General features: G+C 41.2%; 1 protein-coding gene across 2 annotated transcripts in view; it reads left to right on the top strand.

Annotated features, from left to right (window-relative positions):
* The window catches only part of map4k5 (mitogen-activated protein kinase kinase kinase kinase 5), a 75,915-nt gene extending 66,682 nt beyond the window's left edge, over window positions 1-9,233 (top strand). For both annotated transcript variants that reach the window (XM_066678986.1, XM_066678985.1), the window contains exons 27-33: window positions 13-116; window positions 1,349-1,526; window positions 1,641-1,709; window positions 1,810-1,902; window positions 1,986-2,056; window positions 5,219-5,274; window positions 8,151-9,233. In XM_066678986.1, coding sequence (XP_066535083.1) covers window positions 13-116; window positions 1,349-1,526; window positions 1,641-1,709; window positions 1,810-1,902; window positions 1,986-2,056; window positions 5,219-5,274; window positions 8,151-8,238 — 659 coding nt within the window. In that variant the 3' untranslated portion in view covers window positions 8,239-9,233. The remainder of the gene's footprint in view (window positions 1-12; window positions 117-1,348; window positions 1,527-1,640; window positions 1,710-1,809; window positions 1,903-1,985; window positions 2,057-5,218; window positions 5,275-8,150) is intronic.
* Window positions 9,234-19,270: the final 10,037 nt, after the last annotated feature.

Here is a 19,270-nt window from a genome sequence, read left to right on the forward strand (position 1 = left end):
ATTCTTTTACAGTGCGTAATCCGTATACAGGTCATAAGTACTTGTGTGGAGCACTGCAGTATGGCATTGTCCTTCTTCAGTGGTATGAACCTATGCAGAGATTTATGCTTATAAAGGTCAGTACCAAACACACCCTTTACCGGAGTATATCATTAGTATTCATTCTATCCAAATAGACTATTTTAGTCACTTTTCCAGCATGCATGCACCAGTTTTTGGAACAAATTGGGCGGCACGGTGGCTTAGTGGTTAGCACGTTCGCCTCCCAGCGCTGGGATCTTGGGTTCAAGTCCCATCTGGGTGGAGTTTCCATGTTCTCCCCGTATCTGCGTGGGTTTCCTCCGGGGTCTCCGGTTTCCTCCCACAGTCCAAAAATCCATGGAGGATAGGTGAATTGGCTTCTGTAATAACTGTCCTGGTGTGTTTATGAGTGTCTGTATGTGTGAGCCCAGATATGGATTGGTGCTCTATCCTGGGTTAAACCCTAGTGCCTGATGCATTCCTCCAGGTGGAGGGTCGTTCCTGGTCGAGAGTACGCTGTGCGCGTTTGGCTGCCGCGTCTCACCAGTGTGAGTGTGGATTGAGAGTTCTGAGCAGTGTGGATTGTAAAGCGTCCTTGGGTGTCTAGAAAGGCGCTATAAAAGTGTAAAGATACATACGTCCAAGAGAAAAGTGGTTCGTTGATTTTCTCGAGAGTGGAGGTGCTATAGTAGATGTGTAGTTATGTAATATACAGTGCAAGTACTAGGATAAGATCAGCTGCTGAATGAAGCATCAAACTCCAATCCACAAGATGACCTAAAAGATAAATTTATAGGTAGGTTTTGTGCACAGTAGCAGCAAAAAGTGATGTGTATCCTGTTTATTAAGATACCATAGATTGGTTTATAATCTGTTATAATAATTGGTGAAAGATCAGTATCTTTTTGCCATCATCTCACCCATTATCTATTTTAAAAGACTAGAAGATAAGTTCATTGTATATGTTTGGCTGTTCTCATAACAGTAGTTGCAGTCTAAAATTTCCAGTAACTCTGTTGTGTCTGATCCACATAGTGTGAATTGCACCATTCACTATGTTATATTCACCAAGATTTCTTATCCTGTGTGAATCTACCAGAAACATTACTGACATTTGAAGGTAAAATGATGCCCCAGTTTCCCACGTAAAACTAAACCTGTCCAAATAAAGACATTCACAAGTGCAAAAAGAATTGTTTTTGTTTATATAATATATATCCTCATGCATAGCTTTTCTGATTCGTTCTGTATCTCTCTCCCTCTGTCTCTTTTTCCCTCTGTCTCTCTCTCCACTCCATGTACTTCTCTCTTTCTCTCTCTAAACCAGCACTTTGATTTCCCATTGCCAACTCCTCTACGTGTGTTTGAGATGTTAGTGGTACCAGAGCAGGAGTACCCCATGTTGTGTGTGGCTGTTAGCCATGGCTCTGAGCCTGGCCAAGTTGTCCGTTTTGAAACCATCAACCTCAACTCCTGTTCCTCTTGGTTTACTGAAATCGGCTCAGGTACTGCACACCCACGGTTCCACATATGGTTGAATATTAAAGTTAATTTTTTCTGTGATATTTTAACGCTAATATATTACTGAAATACAATTTTTTTTCCCTCCCTCACGCTAGCTGATAATCAGGTTGATGCCATTCATGTCACTCAGTTGGAGAGAGACACTGTGCTTGTGTGCCTAGACAGTAAGTGTCATTATTCTGAAATTAGAAGCATTTATGAGGTTTGTGTAAGAAGACATTGTGTGGTTCGGTTTTAAATTTGTCTCTGTGTTTGTTCCTGCAGAAAATCTGAAGATAGTGAACATGAATGGAAAGCTGAAATCTAATAAAAAACTTGCTTCTGAACTCAGCTTTGACTTCTGTATAGGCTCAGTGGGTAAGACATCTACCATCTACGTAATAGTTTTATTTGTTTACATGGCTAGTGGGTGTAATTTTTTGTGTGCATGTGTGTGTTAGTGTGTCTGCAGGACAGTGTTTTGGCTTTTTGGAAACATGGCATGCAGGGGAAGAGCTTCAAATCTAATGAGGTATGGTGTCTCTTTTTTTTTATCTCCCTCCTTTACCAGGACTTCAAAACAATTTGTAATTATTGTGATTTAATGCAGATATGCCCTCTATTTATCGTACTAATGTTACATGCTGTGCAGATTTTGTACCCACTACAGCATTGCATCAGAAGCCTTTCACGCATTCATGGCAACTTAGATATTTTTCAGACTCACAGGGAGCTGTATGTGTGAACGCAGATGTCCACACCTTTTTCCTGTCTGCCCCCTAGTAAAATTTCTGTGTAATGTCAGAGTGAGCCCATGTGTAAATAGACCCAGTAATGGTTTAGAGAACACAGTGAATTCATACCGTATTTCTTGCCAAGCTACGCAGTCTCTGCCCCATGAGTCTTGCAGTATATATCCAGCTGTAAAAATTGTCTGATACGCAAAACACTACACATTTACACCCAATTGGGGTGTAAATAGGACCCAATTCTCCTGACATTTTTCTGAGTTCATGTGCTAGAGGTTTAATGCTGTGCTAGGTTTAGAATCATTATATTGTGATGAAAGTCCTTAGAAAAGCAAATTAACAAGGCCATACTTTTCAGTACACTTCGGTCAGTTGTTTGATAATTATTTATGATAATTTGATCTTTGTTGCATTAGTCAACTAACATCTGACACCTGCCAACAGGTTTTCCAGTCTAAGCTGACTGGACTACATTCCACAGTTGGGCTGGCCAATTCATAACATCAGTCTTGTCTTGGTCTGGAAATAGTATGTTACCCACTTGCTTGTGTGTTAGACATATTCAAACTGGTCCATGGTGCCTGGTATGTGATAAATGGGCCTGTCATTATGTTTGCACCCCCATGTTTTACAGTCTTCAGTGTACTGTGGCTTGAATTCAGTTTTTACTGGTCATCTCACAAACTGTCTGTAGCCTTTAGACCCAATAAGAACAGTCTTGCTCTTATCATTCTATAGAATGTTGTGCCACTTCTCTTTAGGCCAGTCAGCGTGTTCTTTGACAAACTATACATTTTCAAAAGGCCTTTTTTCAGCAATGGTACTTTACGAGGGCTTCTTGCAACTAGTTTGGCTTCATGTAGGCATCTTCTGAATGTTCCCTGGAGCTCATCGTTGGATGCTTCTTTGTCATTCCTTTTATTCTATGATTGATGCGGATGGAAGTATTTCTTTTTGGGATTGTTTGCCATTTTAAAACATTTGAGATCACGTTAGCTGAGCATCCAAGTATTGTCTGCACTTCTTTATGTTTTCCCCTCTCTAATGAACTTCTTGATCAAAAGTTCTTTGTCCAATGTCTGGAATAACACATTTTCCTCACTGAGCAAGTGTTAAAACTAGCAGGTAAAACATTTGCTGCCCTTCTCCTTTAAATAAGGGCCATAATTGACACCTATTTCTTCACAGAATGAATGACCTCACTAACTGAACTCCATAGCATGCCTCTTTCATTAAATGAGTGAATTACACCCACTTAGCAGCGCTCATGTTATGAGTGTTGATTCTGTTAGTTGCCCTTACTTCAAGAAGTGCATATGAAAGAAATTCAAATGTCAGTAATGTAATTTTACCTAATTTTTAGAGATTGTTAAAGAACAAACATGCATATGTATATATAGATATATGGTGACAGTATGTGTGTGTGTGTGTGTGTGTGTGTGTGTATATATATATATATATATATACATATACATATACCATGGTATATACCATGTATATACCATATACATATACCATATACCACACACATATACATATACATACATACTGTCACCTTGTGTAATCGGTAGGTTTTTGTGTGCATGTTTGTGAGTGCACCAAATAGTGGGAGAGCGTGATTGTTATTGTGACTGAATTTGAGATGTGGCTATTTATGTTAAAGCCAGTATTCAAGTAAAAATAATAAACACAAATATTAGCTTTACAGTTCTGCTTAGGGTGCAATAATATTTGTGGTTGCTGGAACTTACAGACCACCTTCAGCACCCTCTCATGCTGTAGATGAGTTAGCTGGACTTTTTTCCACATACATTGACTCTGAAATGCTGATCCTAGTTGATTTTAATCTTAACTGACTAACAAATGCATCCGATCACATAAAAGAAGTGTGCTGTAACCTCTCACTATCAACTAACTACAGACCAAACTTGCATGACTCTGCTAAGTCAACCCTAATAGATATAATTCTAGCCAACAGACACAATAAAATTACTGCTGATGTATTTGACCTTGGTATTAGTGACAACTGTCCTGTCGGATGCATAAGGAACAGCATCATAAAAAAGACAATAGACAGTAGTTAGAAAGTATTTTAACATCAAGACTTTTTAAATGATCTGGTGCTCAGTTATTATAATTCTGAAATCCCTGATGTCAAATGAGATGCAAGGAATAAAGTGCCAGAAGAAGGGTAGAGACCAATGGTAGTTAAGGAATAAATGTATTTCCCACATCAGAAAAGTGAACGCCAAATTATTTACATCACGCCTGGTAAATAATAAACGAATTTCTGATCAGAGTGAGCTCTGTCAAACATGTACAAGGTAATAATAATTCACCTGCTCTAAGTCATGGTCTCTTTAAATTGCTCATATGGTTTGTAAAGCCCTAAGCACTAAGATAAGCTTGACCTCTTCTTCCTGAAGCTTGCCTTTCTGGTCATTTTAGAACACATTACATAAATTTTAATCACTCTATTTTATCAAGCAGAATTCCCACTATCTGAAAAACACCACTCCATTCCACAAAAGTGGTGACGTTTTAGAGAAGCACAGCACAATCTCGACTACCACACTTATTCTAGACGATCTTCTAACTGCCATTGATAGAAAGAAACACAGTGCAGCCATTTTTATTGATCTCTCTAATGCTTTTGATAGTTGATCACGCTCTAATTTTAAAAAGTTTACGAAACATTTGTTTTGACCATGGTATTATTGACTGGTTTAGCAATTACTTATTCAACAGACAGCAACATGTCGTCCTGGGACTAAAAAAAATAAGAACAAAATTTTTGTCAATATGTGGACTGTGGTTGATTCTTATAGGTCCCTGTGTCTGAAGGGATTGTTATGTTGTGTACTGAGAGCATCAAGGTTTATCAAATAATGTTGATCACAATATTTATACTTGTTCATTTTATGGATCTTTTCACTTGCCTGTAGGTCACGCAGGAGATTTCTGACCCAAGCAGAGTATTTCGCCTACTAGGCTCAGACAGGTAAGAAAGGACAAAGAACTTTTAATGCACTCATTTATCTCCCCTCACACTATTTCACTTCCTCTCCTCTTCACTTCCTCTTTAACACCCCCATCTGCTTTCATCTTCAGGGAGCCACTGGGTTTCCTTCATTGCTTCTGTTCTTATGGGGACATATGCAGATAGGAGTCTGGCTGCAGCTCTTAAAGGGGAATTTTATCATGATGTTGATTTCTGGGAGAGAATTGGCAGTGCTGGTGCAATTTTTTTAAGCACCAACAGCATCAGTTTACTATGTGCTGCTTGTAAAATATAATGTACAAATACAGCATGGGAGACAAACATCAATTACCCATACACATTCTCCAGTAAGTGTCAGAGAAGTGTAGAATGTTCTCATCTATTGTGAAAAAGGTGAAATGACCCCAGGCCCTAGTGGTTTGGTCTTTGACTGGCTACGAAATTAGCCTCATTATACAACTTACATAGCCTTATATAGTTTCTCTTTGGACACATTAATGAATAATACATTTGCATGCCTCCCTTAATGTCTGCTGCCTCCTGCTCTCATCTATTTCCCTCATTTAAGGGAAACAACTGGCTGCGCATGGCCAGGAGCTCATAGAAATTGCCTCTGTGTTACAGTTGTTCATCTGTGCCCGGTTGCATAAAACACCTTAGGTTTTTTCCTTAAGTATAAACCATAAGTGAAGATTTTCCCTTTGGGGAAGGGAATTACTTAAGTGTGTTGCATAAAACCTCTCAGATGTTTCACTTAACTAAGGGAGACTTGAAAGGGATTTACTGAAGTGACTGAAATTTTGTTGCAGTAAAGTTCCACTGTTTCCATGACAATGACAATGACACTGCAAACATGTGGAAAGCCCGTGTTCTGATAATTTGTGATACCTTGTTGAAATGTGCTACTCTCCAGCTGAGCACATGCTCAAACCGGAATTTTTTAATGTTTTCTGGTCTTTTACGTGATAAATCTGTTTTTCTCCAGTGCTTTTTTTGTTTGGTTTATTTAAGCAACTGTACGCATAAAAGTACACTAGGGCAGCACATTTCGAAATGGTAGCACAACTCGTCTGAAGGCAGGATCTCCTGAAAAATTCTGCGTTTATAACCTCTTGCTAAACCCGTGATGGAAACTTTTAAAAGCAGCTATCTGTGGGATATTTACTGTACTTAGTCATAAAATGTCCAGGGTGTGTGATCATAGATTAAGGAAACAGTCAAAGATAAAACACTGCTACCTCTCACCAGCATTGCTAAAGCAGTATGTTCTTTTTGAAAAGTGCCCAGTCCGGAGCGGAGCTCATATGATCCCGCCCTCCGAGGTCCTGTTTGTGATCCCACTCTCTGTCCAATCATTTTACAGTCCACCGTCTACAAACAGTGTCTTGCAGCCATGAATTGACCAAGTGAACAGAGTTAATGCTATATTTTACCGGACCCAAAAAGCCCCATTGCCCTTCTAAAAATCTCCATGACCAAAGAGAGTAAAATGAGAGGTAATATTGGCCTTGTGTTTGAGAAGTGGAGGCAGTTTACAAGCAGCAACACTACAGAACAGAGCTAATTTTCTACTGAACAGAAAGTACTTTCTGAAAAAATATATTGGTATAGAGACATATGTATAATGATTGAGGAGTAAAGGCCATGGGTTTTGTATTTTATTTAAAGAAAGTGAAGCATAGGCGACGTTTGAAAGGTGTTAGGACTGTGTTTTGTGTTTTATACAGATCAGGGAAAACAGCGGTGGCTCTTTTAGATTTTTGCCCTCCATTTAAGAAGGTAAATATTTAGTGACATCACATACAATTGGTTTGTGTGTTTTAAACAGATAAAGTGGAATAACAGTTGCTTCAAAAAGTTTCAAAAGCTATAGTGCTAGCTTCAAGTCTTAAGGTGGAAGAGAAAATACAAGAACCTGGCGAATAATGCCATTAGGACTCGTAAACCGACACAAGGTGGAACGAAATATTTGACCATTCCATTTATGGATAAGAAGATCTGCCTCCTAAACGACATTTTATGTTGGAAACTAAAACTGATGGGTAACACCAGCCATTTATATTCAAAATATTTCAGGTGGATTTTAACTTGTAGATGCATGGGAACAGCAATTACCTTAGCAATTCTTTGCTTAGGTAAATGTTTTAGTGAAATGATGAACACTTTTCTGTGTAAATATGTTGATTATGGCACATTCTTATTAGCTATTATGGCCCAAGTTCTTAAACTCGTCTTTTGCTTGTTTGTTCAGTTTTGCTCAAACTGGCAACCTGCTCGATCATCACGTCTAGGGAGGAGGCAGACCGCTCTCTCCACTGTTTCAAAACTGTATTATAGTTCCAATTTTAAACGCTTGGTGTCAGTATTACATATGCTCTTTTAATTACTTAATTTAATTAATGACAATAAAGAGCGTCTGCCACTCCCGGGTGTAAAAAAGCTATATTTGGAGCTGTAAATTTGCAGGTAAAGCGTGATTATGCTGTGTAGAATGTCTGAGATTGTCTTCTAGCTCGCTAGTGACTTCATAAATTGAACGACGGTCAAATCTGTACTCTCTTAGTAAGTACTAGATGCTCCAGAGGATTTTCTCTTGAAAAACTCTCCTAGATACACAATCATCTTCAAAAACCTCAAACAATACAGCCATACTCTCCATCTTCTGAGTGTTAAGGTGAAGTTTTGCGCCGCTTAAATAAAGGATGTTTAAGGGAAATCTTAAGGTAAAGTGTTTTATGCAACCGGGCACTGGTTTTCTTTCTTCCTGTCTTCACCCTGATAAATTCTGCTATTCCTTTTCCCCTATTCTTTTTTTCATTCTCTCTTTTGTACTTTTGTTTCTGTGTCCATTAATGTGACCTTTTTTGTGGTTTTAGGGTTGTGGTTTTGGAGAGCAGGCCCACTGACCACCCAACAGCTTTCAGCAACCTGTACATCCTGGCAGGCCATGAAAACAGTTACTAAAACATTGTTACATATATGCTATTAATTCTCCCTCACTTAGACAATGCAACAGTCAAAGCTGGACCCAAAGTTGCCTAGCAATGGACTCTGGCATTATAGTGTGCAGTGCTGTTCCTGTTTAATGGAAAATTTTATGACAGCGTGTGAGAAGAATGCTCCAGATTGTGTCTTATTATATTGCCTGTTTTGTTTTTCAGAGCAGGCCTATGCCATTTATATTTTTTTGCCAACTGATGGGTATATAGAATCAGAACAAATGTTGCAGTATAACTGTTCAGATTCTAACAAATGTATAAACAGTGAAACTGCGTACAGTATTCTTCAGCATCCGGTATGTTAAACAAACATTAATACTGCAAAAGGCTGATAATTTGAAGTGCCTTTTGAGGGGATTTTGGGAGTGGTTTACTAAATATTTTAAGAAGGAGGTCCTGCTGCATGTCTAACCCAGTATGTTAGTAGTGCATGCTCAAAATGGACTTTATGGTGTTAATTCTGTTCTAAGGGTGGAATTTGATTGTGTTTACTAGAAATAGAATGATGTAAGGAGAGAGGGATTTTGGAGCGTTTACTATTTCTGTGTAATTTATTGAGCTGTAGCCATGTTGTAGTTTAAAAGAAATGTTATTCATAGAAAGTTGTAGTGCTTTCTAACCCAGGCAGGATTCAGCATGGCTACATCCTCATTTTAGTGCTTATGTAATTACGGACCTCCTACTCTCCTGCTTGGTTACATTTTAGAATGCAGTTATAATGTAAAATGATTATCTTTTTTATTGTAACTTTTATTTGCACCATGTAAGCACTTTTGTACATTAAGGTTTTTTGTATTTAAGAATGACAAAACATGGGAGATGCTAGGTTTTTATGACTTGCGTATTATTTCCATGGCTTCAGTTCTAATGTATGCCAGTTTTGTAATAAAAAGGACTGTTTAAACTGTCTACGTTTAATAAAAGCTCATGTTTCTTGAGTATAATGCAATAAAACTTAGTGTCAATGAAAATTTGTTCTCTTTTTTTTTTTAAACTCAAAAATGTTTCCTCATCATCTGCAAGCTCTCCACTCTGTTTGCATGCTTGACCCAGTCTGATGTGTTTACGAAGCCTGTGTCTGTAAATGAGAGAAAAGACAAACGGGCTTGGTCCAGACCCAAGACCTCAAACCCAATTTAAGATCCACAACATACAGCATGTTGCTATGAAAATTGTATGTTAGATTCATATTTCCGTCTACTAATGATAGTTTTAAGAAGCCAAAATGTGCGATTGATAACCTGCTGTTGGCTAACGCTAGGATCTTTTCTTACCTATAGCTAGCGCTAACTACAGGCTGTCTGTTGGGTGCTGGGGTGGAACCTGACGAAGCAGCAGGGGTGTTTGTTAATGCCTCTTCAATTACATTTTCAGCCTCCCTTAAGAGTTTAGCTTTGCCCTGAACTCTTACTTTCATCATTTTGGCTTTGTAAAACTATCATTAGTAGATGATAGTAAATATGAATCTAATGTACATGATCAATATTTATTATCTCTACTGTGCAATCTAGCCTATCAATCTGAGTGTATCGGAGTTAGGCCGCCTGGGTAATGTTGACAGATTCAAATATTTAATGGTGCAAGGCACACAAATTAAATACATAAATAGTTAAATAATTAAGAGGTTTAAATAATGCAATTAAAATATATTTAAAATGCACATTTAAATCACAATTAAATAAATCACAAAATTCTCCTTTTAATTGTTTCTTTATTAATTTAGTTACATAACCCAGTTATGACATAAACATCTCATTATTATGAGGTACTACGTTGTGAAAACAACAAAATGTCCTGTATGTATGAGATGGTATAACAAAACCAATTAGTGATGTCCCTCCCAATGGCGGTCAAGCCATCTACAATCTACCAAATGCGCGCCAAAACCAAACAATTAACCAAATAGGAACCCAGCTCTTCCCTAATAGCAGTTCTGGGTCTGCATTTGTACAGGCATCATAATTTGTACTTCTGCTTTGTTAGACTTATCTTTTCAAATATTGAACCAGAAGTGACGAGAAACTTATCCCGTGGACCACACCATTGCTTTACATTGTGAGATTAATTTTAAACACAGACATGCGGAAAATGTGCCATAATGAAAAATATTTATTACATGATTTAATGTCTCTGTCCATTACCAGGAAAAAAACAGTACGTGTCGATTGAAATGCTGAATTTGTGTCAGAATTGATTACAAACCACCGTCCTGTGTAAAATAATTTCCATTTGGAGTGATTGTTTATTCACAATGGCGCATGTGAGTAACAAGTCTTTTTGTGGCGTGAGTGATTTGAGTGAGTTATATCTGCTTTCAAACTCTTGACTTTAACCTCTCAGTACATCAGTCTTGTTTGTCCCTGTCAGCGTCAGCATCAGCGTTTGAAACTGCTTCTTTCCTGTACTTGCCTCCACTGTCAAGCAGTTGTAGTGGAGTATGGATCGAATTAAGAAATGAAAAGTTCTGAATGAAAGACTCTCAGAAAGAACAGAATCCCACATTCCAACCCCCCCCCCCCCTTCCCTAAAAAGAATGTGTCCAACTACCATGGACCAACAGCGACCCCAAGTGTACATTTGCGAAATCACGTTTCGCCATCCATCCATCCATCCATCCATTATCTGTAACCACTTATCCAATTTAGGGTCGCGGGGGGTCCAGAGCCTACCTGGAATCATTGGGCGCAAGGCGGGAATACACCCTGGAGGGGACGCCAGTCCTTCACAGGGCAACACAGACACAATTCGGACACTTTCGAGTCGCCAATCCACCTGCAACGTGTGTTTTTGGACTGTGGGAGGAAACCGGAGCACCCGGAGGAAACCCACGTGGACACGGGGAGAACACACCAACTCCTCACAGACAGTCACCCGGAGCGGGAATTGAACCCACAACCTCCAGGCCCCTGGAGCTGTGTGACTGCGACACTACCTGCTGCGCCACCGTGCCGCCCACGTTTCGCCCTGCCAAACGTTTATGCAATATGTATGAATGTTACTCTCAGTTATTCTCAAGTGAATGTCTACTAACTAATGAAGGGATGTGTATTACTGTTTCAATCATGAAGGAAAATTTCTGTCTCTGATTAGGAAAACAAATTGGTTTCTAACTTCTAGCATAATATTGTAGTGGGATGTAATCGTAAAATACGCCACATCTAAAAAGGGAGTGCCCAGCTCTGAGCTCGTTCTGTTCAACACTCTGTTCTTCTCTTTCTGCTTCGCTTTTTACGCTACACTCTTCTACGCTCTTCACGTCGCCCTCTCTTCACTTCACTTGCGACGCTCTACTTCTTACGCCAACAAAACTACTCTCCAACAGAACTTTATAGAGGACCTCAGTCAACTTCCAAGGGACGCCTTGTGCTAGTTAGCAGTGTGATACAGAAACTACAGAGTAACGTCGAGCAATTTTCAGTAATCTTTTCTTTGTTTATTTGTGTTCATGTTTGTCGCCCAATCAAAGTTTTAATTTTACGACTGATCAAAGCAGGTGAAACTTATTTTGGCCAGAATAAGATACCACCCCTGAGATTAGTTGATAGCGGATATATTAGTGTTATACTCTGACTTCTGAGGGCGTCACTTCTGAGGACTTGAGTAAGGAGCGAACTACTCTTCGACGCCCCCCTCACTCCGGGGACGATCCAGCCAGGCGTTGATCCCGTGAGAATTTTTATGATTGTGCTATGTTTATTAAATATTCTCTTTTCTCTTAATAAAATATTTCCATTATTTGAAATAAGTGTGTGTGGAGTTTGTTCATTAAGAGTCTGAAAATCCTGAAGAACTCACGTAGCGATGACAGTATTCACTCTCCAATTACTTAGTATTCACTCTCTTAATTACTTAATGTTTTTGTCATTTAAGTCAATCATAATAATAACAATTATTATCATTAGTTAAAACGTCATTAATCAGAACAAGTTCGAATAAGGTCAAAACGCTACACAGTAGTGTCAGCTGTCCAATAGCTACCAAGAACTCATCTTTGCATTCACCAATAGTCAGTTTCTCTTGCTGAGAACTTGAGAGATGTGAAGTACAAAATCTTTCTAGTGCCAAGCATGTTGACTAGAAAACACTGAAAACGCTCTGTGCCTTCATGTTTTAATGTCACTGTCATCACTTGTAGCCACTTGAAGTTGAATGGCAGGTAATGTCTCCATGCAGACCATCTGATATTGTGAATATCTATACCTATGCCATTCTCAGGCTTAACAACTTTACAATGGACTGTGTAAATGTCTTACAGCGTGGAACCATGTGATAAGTTGACTTAGCGCAGTTTTCGACTGTGTGGGTGGTACACAGGATATGCACAAATGAATCCCTGATTGGAACCATTTGATGCAATTTGGGAAGGACCCTACTGTAAACTCCAACGTTCACTGCAGCTCTGTCTGTGCATAAGGAAACCAGCTTCGTCTTCCACTCATCCCCTAAACCACAAGCATGGAAGGGCTGCATAAATCCATTCACTATGTCCTGTGTTCACACCCAGATTAATTATTCCAAGGAAATCTGAGGTAATCTCTCCATTGTTAGACAATTTCCTGCTTGAGCTTTGTCTTCTGATCCATCAAAAAGCACACCCCAGAATTCGTCCACCATCAGTTTTTCATTCAGTTCTGAACTGACTGACCGTGCAATGCACTGAATGATGCTGGCTCCTCTTCCTCATGAATGATATGCACTCCCGACGTTCACTCCAAGCCTTTTAAAAAGCACAATGTCCTCCTCATATGAACGCAACTACAATTTGGAGCCCGCGTATGTTATTGTAGTGTATGTTGGTTTTTTGATCATACACCGTGATACCTATGTGAATATATATTTAATATATATATTTATATATTGTGTTTATAGCGTTGACCTTATTCAAACTCTTATAATTACTGATTATTTGACTAATGATAGCAATTAAAGTTTATAATTGGCTTAAACAATTAAAACGTACTAATTAGTTTGAGAATGAATAATAGTCAAGGTAAGTGAGTTCTTCAGGATTTTCAGAGATTTTAATGAACAAACTGTATACACTGTGATTTCAAATAGTGAAGATGTTTATTAACAAAAGAAGAAGGATATTTACTTAATATAGCGTAATCTTGAAATCTCACGGCATCAACGCAGGGGAAGCCGATTCGACTTTAAAGATAAGCTAGGCACTATGGCTTGTGATTAAAATGTGGCTAACTGAGGTTTGATTAAGTGTAAATTTATAAAGGGACTTAATTAGGTATCAGCTCATGGATTATGTGAGAGTTCAGCTTGCTTACTCGTTCGCCGTTTTTCTACCGAGCCGTCGGGTCCCAAGGTTCGATTTCCGTGCTCCGGTTTCGCCTTTCGTCCACGCAGCGCCGTTAAAAGGGAATTCCTCCCGTGGTCAGTTAGAAGCTCTCGGCCTCAGGCGTAATGGCGTCGGACGGGTTGAGTTTTCACGGAGAACCGCGGGCCTGGCTGGTTTCCTTGAGAAAGGGAAGGCGTCTTCCGAGTGGTGGCCTCGTGCTCGTTTCTCCAGAGACTGTGCCCTCAGAAGTCGGTTTATAACGCTAATATATATCCGCTCTCAACTAATCTAAAAGGGTGATATCTTATTCTGGCCACGAATAAGTTTCACCTACTTTGATTACTCGTGAGATCAAACTACGAGGGGCGATAAAACAAAAACACAATTAAAAGAAAAGAAGATATTCAAATCACTCGACGTATTCGTAAATTTCTCTCACACTAGCTAACTCAAGACGTCTCCTGGGAGCTTAGTGAGGTTTCTTCAAAAGTCTTTGTTCGTTGGCGTGAAGAGGAGAAAGCGTCTCGCTTGGAGAGGTTAGAGCTTGAAGAGATGAAACAAAGAGAACGCGTGCAGGCGTTCAGAGAACTTCGGAAACGAAGTTAAGAGTCAGAGAGAAAGAGCGAGTTGAGCTGAGTTGAGCTTCCGATCTTCTTGAGCTGAACTGCTGAGCTGCACTGCACTGCACGGGCGAACTGCTCTGATGTGCCGAGCTGAACTTCTTTTCAAAGCCAGCGCGGTCACGCCCTATTGGGAGGTGTCCTTTCTTTGATTGGGTCGAGTCCGAGGCTCACGTGACTCTCCCGAAAGAGAGAAGAGGGGGAAGGTTTGAATCAGAGATTCACACAGAAGGAATAGAAATTTCGCGTATCAAAATTTCTTATACATGGTAGTAATATACAACAATGAGCGTCCTGGATTATTAATATCAAACATTTACATAAGATTTCATCTTGGGTACGTTGTGTTTACGTCCCATTTACAATATTGTTTTTAGAAGGTATTAATTCGTTTTTCTAATCAGAGACAGAAACTTCCTTTCATGATAGAAACAGTAATACACATCATTTCATTAGAAGGTGGACGTTCATCTGAGGACACAGAGAGTGACATTTATACATATTGCATAGACATACTTATTAAAATTTTATTAAGTCCATCATGTATTTAGACGGCCTTAGGCGAGACGTGATTTCGCAAACGTCCACCTGGGGTCGCTGTTGGTCCATGCCGGTGGTTCGGTGTGGATGAGTCAACGGGAGTTCAAACCGAGGTCACTCCTGTTAACCATTTGTTGGTCCCTGCAAGCGATAATGACGAGACCCTTAGGCGCCCCTGTCGTAAAGAGGAGGCAGTATAACTCCCCTCTCTGTTTGATGTCCTTTTCCTTAAGAGCATCATAAAGTTTATCTTTAAATTTCCGAAGGGAGGAAGGGGTGTCGGGGCCAGGTGTCCTGGTCCGTCTTTTGATGTTGGATCTTATGTGCGTGCGTGTGTGTGGGGGGCTGCAGGGTCACGGTTTGTGGAATGTTAATTCGGTCGCAGACAGAAGGTCCTGGTCAGAATGAAAAAGTTTTAATTCAAAACTTTTCATTTCTTCATTTGACTTTTCATCTCGTTATCCGGTCCATACTCCACTACATTCCCCCCTTTCTTTTCAGTTTTATGGTTCGGCAGGGAGCATGGAGCTGAAAAGAACTTTTGCTGTGGAGGAAGCTGAGATCAGCAAGCATATTCAAACACATTTCCAGAGCTGATGTACTCCTATTAGTGTATGGGTGCATATGGAATGTGGATGTTTGCATGCTGAAGGGATTCTAATTATTTAGGGGTAGGTCTTGTTCAAACGCAACCTCGAGAGCTGATTCTTCGACATGGCCTTCGGCTTCATATCTAAAACTTGGGGGTTCACCTCTCTGGGCTCTTTTATGTCTAACGAATTTGATCATTTTATTAGACCAAGTTTCTAACCTGCTCTGGAGGGCTCGAGTGCGTTTGAAATAGAACCAAGCTATACCAAAGGTCAAAAGATATCCTAATCCTACCAAGGTAACTAGTAAGGTGTCCGGAGTGGACCATGCATAGGTGACAGGCTGAACTGGCCATAGGGGTTGAGACGACAACTCTCTAAGAGTGTTATCTATGGGGTTTAGATCAATGACTTGGGTTCCCTCATATTCTAGGCGAGTTAGTGTTTTAGTATCTAGCTCGATGGTGTGTTTGGAGAAGAACTCTGAGATTTCTATGTCGCTCTCGTATTGGTCAGGGTTTAGGTGATACAGGGCCAGGTCTCCTACATGTAGGATTGCGTTTACGGGGACGTCTACCCAGAAGGTTTGGCTAGGAAGGAGTACCCTTTCTGAGGTGTCATGTTGATCATAGGTTAGTAGGGCCTCTCTAAAGGGGGTGTTAACCAACCAACGGTTTCCAACAATTTCAGCTTGAGTACTAGTTACCAAACGTTGGGGTGTGACGACTACCGGGCATTGAGTATTACTCATCATGGGCTTGAGGCCGCAGATCCCATTTGCGCTGTCACGAATGAAAGGTTTGCTAGGGCACAAGTAGTGAATGTCTTTAGTGAGTGTGCACATAAGCAAATTGGGTACCAGATATAGGTCAGGGTTATCGTCTTGGTATGCTACAAGAGATGTTGTCTTTACACGAACGTAGGCAGAATCTTGCCAGAAGCCAACGTTGACAACATCTTTCAAACGGTAGATGTTTTCAGGCGCCATTATGGGAAGGTTAATGATGAATGTTAATTCTCGGTCTTGAGGATTAACATAAATTGGGATGGCGCTACCTAAGGTATAGGCTAGGTGGGCCTGGAGATCAGTAACTACTTCTCGAGTTGCTGTAGACAAAATCTCCTGTACTAAGGATAGGGGCACCAGGTAGGGAGGAATTCTCCCCATGGCTAGGCTATCCACAGAGGAGCTGATTTCTTGTAGCATATCAGACAATAACATATTCACAAGCTGGATGTGGGCAAGGTCAAGTTGCACTACTGAAAGCATAGAGTTAACCGTCTTGAGCGTTTTGTTCAAAGTGACACTGTGAGCGTTGAGCACTACGACGGTGCCACGTAGGGTTTGCCCAATTGTTTGCAGGTGCTGCTGCTGTTTGTCTAATTGGGTTTTAATGTTTGGAATTTCAGCTTGTAATTCCCCTACTTGACGTTTGACAGTGGCTACATTGACGGCGGACGTGAGACTCAGTAGTGATCCCACAGTTGCAGCTGCCATTAGCAATCAGCCTATGAAGCGTTTAGGTCGTTTGTTAAAACCATTTAGTTCTGATTGCGTTACGGTGAACTTTTGTAGCTGGCGGAGCATATGAGTTACGTCGGCTTCAGCATGGCTGATAGCTTCCTCAGTCCATCTAACTCCATTCCGGCCAGTCTGCAGAGTGGTTATTGGTAGGTTTTTGCTACACGCTTCGGCGGGATTCAGCGAATACTCTCTGGGTATGAAGGCGGCAATTAGTGATTAGCAGTCCCGACTTGTCTTTCAGTATTATTCCTGAGTCAGGACCCGGTTCAATCACTTCAGGGAGCACGGCGGTTCCTAGGAAGCCGACGATCAGGAGAATGAGCAGCGGGGCCATCCTACCGGATGAGATGCTCATGGTTAGACTTAGGGTATTTACAGCGAGTCGTTTAGACAAATTATAAAAATTTTCACGATACCCCCCTTTTGATAAAAGTTTCCTAGGGTAAACACTCTACAATAATTGACGATGAGGGACTAGGGTCTTGCACCCTGAGTGTCCTCAGTCTGGTTAGAAGCTCGTTGCCTGCTAAAGAGTGAGAGAAAAAGGGAAAAGGGATAGGAGAACTAAGGTGTGAGTAGAAGGTTGTAGTTGTTTGTTAACCAACACCCTTCCTGCCTTTGATTCTGTCGTTTATGATCTAACACAAGCGTTAGTATCCCCTACAAGTCCCATGGGGGTTGTGTGTGGTCGGATTTGGTTGCGGTGGACCCATTTGAGTTCAGTACTGCCCTGAGCTTTGTTTATTTTGATCCTGTAAACAACGGGGGACAGTTTGTCTGTTATCTTATAGGGACCGGACCATCGGGGTAGGAATTTGCGGGCCAAATTCCCCCATTTTTCGCAACCTTCCAACAGGTTGGACAAAGATGTAGTACCATACCTTGTCCCCTATTTGGAGTTCGTCGTGGGATGCTTTGTGATCATAGTACGCTTTGCGACCTTCTGCACTTTTTTCCAGTTTCTGCTGGGCAAAGGCGAAAGTGGCCTTGAGGTGTTTCTGCAGATCCTCCATGTACTGATGAGTGGTGTAGGCTACGGCTATGCTAGCTTCACCTGGCTGATATAACAGATGTAGAGGCAGAGTCATCTGTCTCCCTGTCATCAACTCAAAGGGTGAGACCCCGACCGCATCGTGTGGGGTCGCCCGTATGGCCATCAGTACAAGGGGTAGCTTGACATCCCAGTCTCGTTGGTTTGCTGCTACGTACTTTTTCAGTATGCTAACAACAGTTCGGTTGGCTCGCTCTACCTGACCTGAGCTTTGAGGATGGTAGCTAATGTGAAGGCTGGCTTTTACTCCTAAGAGTTGCCAGAGCTGCTGCATGACCTCAGCTGTGAAATGTGTCCCTCTGTCAGAGTCGACACGGCTGGGTAGGCCAAACCGTGAGAAGACATGGTTCATCAGTAAGTATGCAGTGGTTAGCGCTGTGTCATTCGGTGCGGGGAGGCTTTCTACCCTTTTAGTGAATGCACACGTGACTGTGAGGAAGTACTTGTTACCTCTTACTGTTCGAGTGAGTGGTCCGACCCAGTCTATCTGGAGGTTTGACCAAGGGAAGGATAATCCTTTCTTTTGCAAGGGGGCTCTATGAAGAGGATTCGAGGGTTGAAATTGGCAACATACCAGACAGCCTTTAATGTAGTCAGCCACATCTTTTACCATGTGGGGCCAATATGCCACCTGCCTGAGCGCATGGTGTGTTGCTTTGACTCCTTTGTGTCCCGCAGATGGGGAGTCATGGGCGTGCATCAGCATCACCCCCCTGTGGCACTGAGGATCCACGAACGTAGGTGAAGTGTGCGAGTTAGTGGCATGAACTAGCAAGCCTTTGACGACTTGGAGGGACGCTCTGGCGCCGTATAGGTCTTTAAGGCCTGGTATGGTGTCAAGATCTTGGGCTGTGATGGGATATGTAGATGGGTCAGAGACATGGCTAAGCATTTTAGAAATGGATGGGTCTCGAGCTTGGAGAGTAACTAAGTCAGCGTCAGAAAAAGTAGGGTTAATAGAGACAATGGTAGGTTTAGCATTGTCAGGCGATGCCTTCGTTACAGTTCGAGCTAGGACTTCGATGTCGGGTGGGTTTGGATAAAGGGACGGATCGAATGTCCACGATGTGCCTTCGCGGGCCCCTTGTTTGGCTAAGCTGTCTGCTTGATCATTGAATTCTTTGTCATCTCCCGGGACTCGGGAGTGACCCTTTACTTTCTTCCAGTAGATCTGCAGGTCATGTGTGTCTACCAAGTGTTCACATGCCGCGAAAAGCTCTTTGTGTTTGACTGGCTTTTTGTTTGACGTGGTGTAGTTGTTGGTTTTCCACAGTCTCTAGTGGCATGTGAAGCTTAGGCGCGCGTAGTTGGAGTCTGTGCAGATCACCAACGTTTTTACGCTTTTCTGGACCGCAGACTGGATTGTGATGAGAATTCC

This window comes from Hoplias malabaricus, chromosome 8 (genome assembly GCF_029633855.1).
Source record: "Hoplias malabaricus isolate fHopMal1 chromosome 8, fHopMal1.hap1, whole genome shotgun sequence".
Lineage (NCBI taxonomy): Eukaryota > Metazoa > Chordata > Actinopteri > Characiformes > Erythrinidae > Hoplias > Hoplias malabaricus.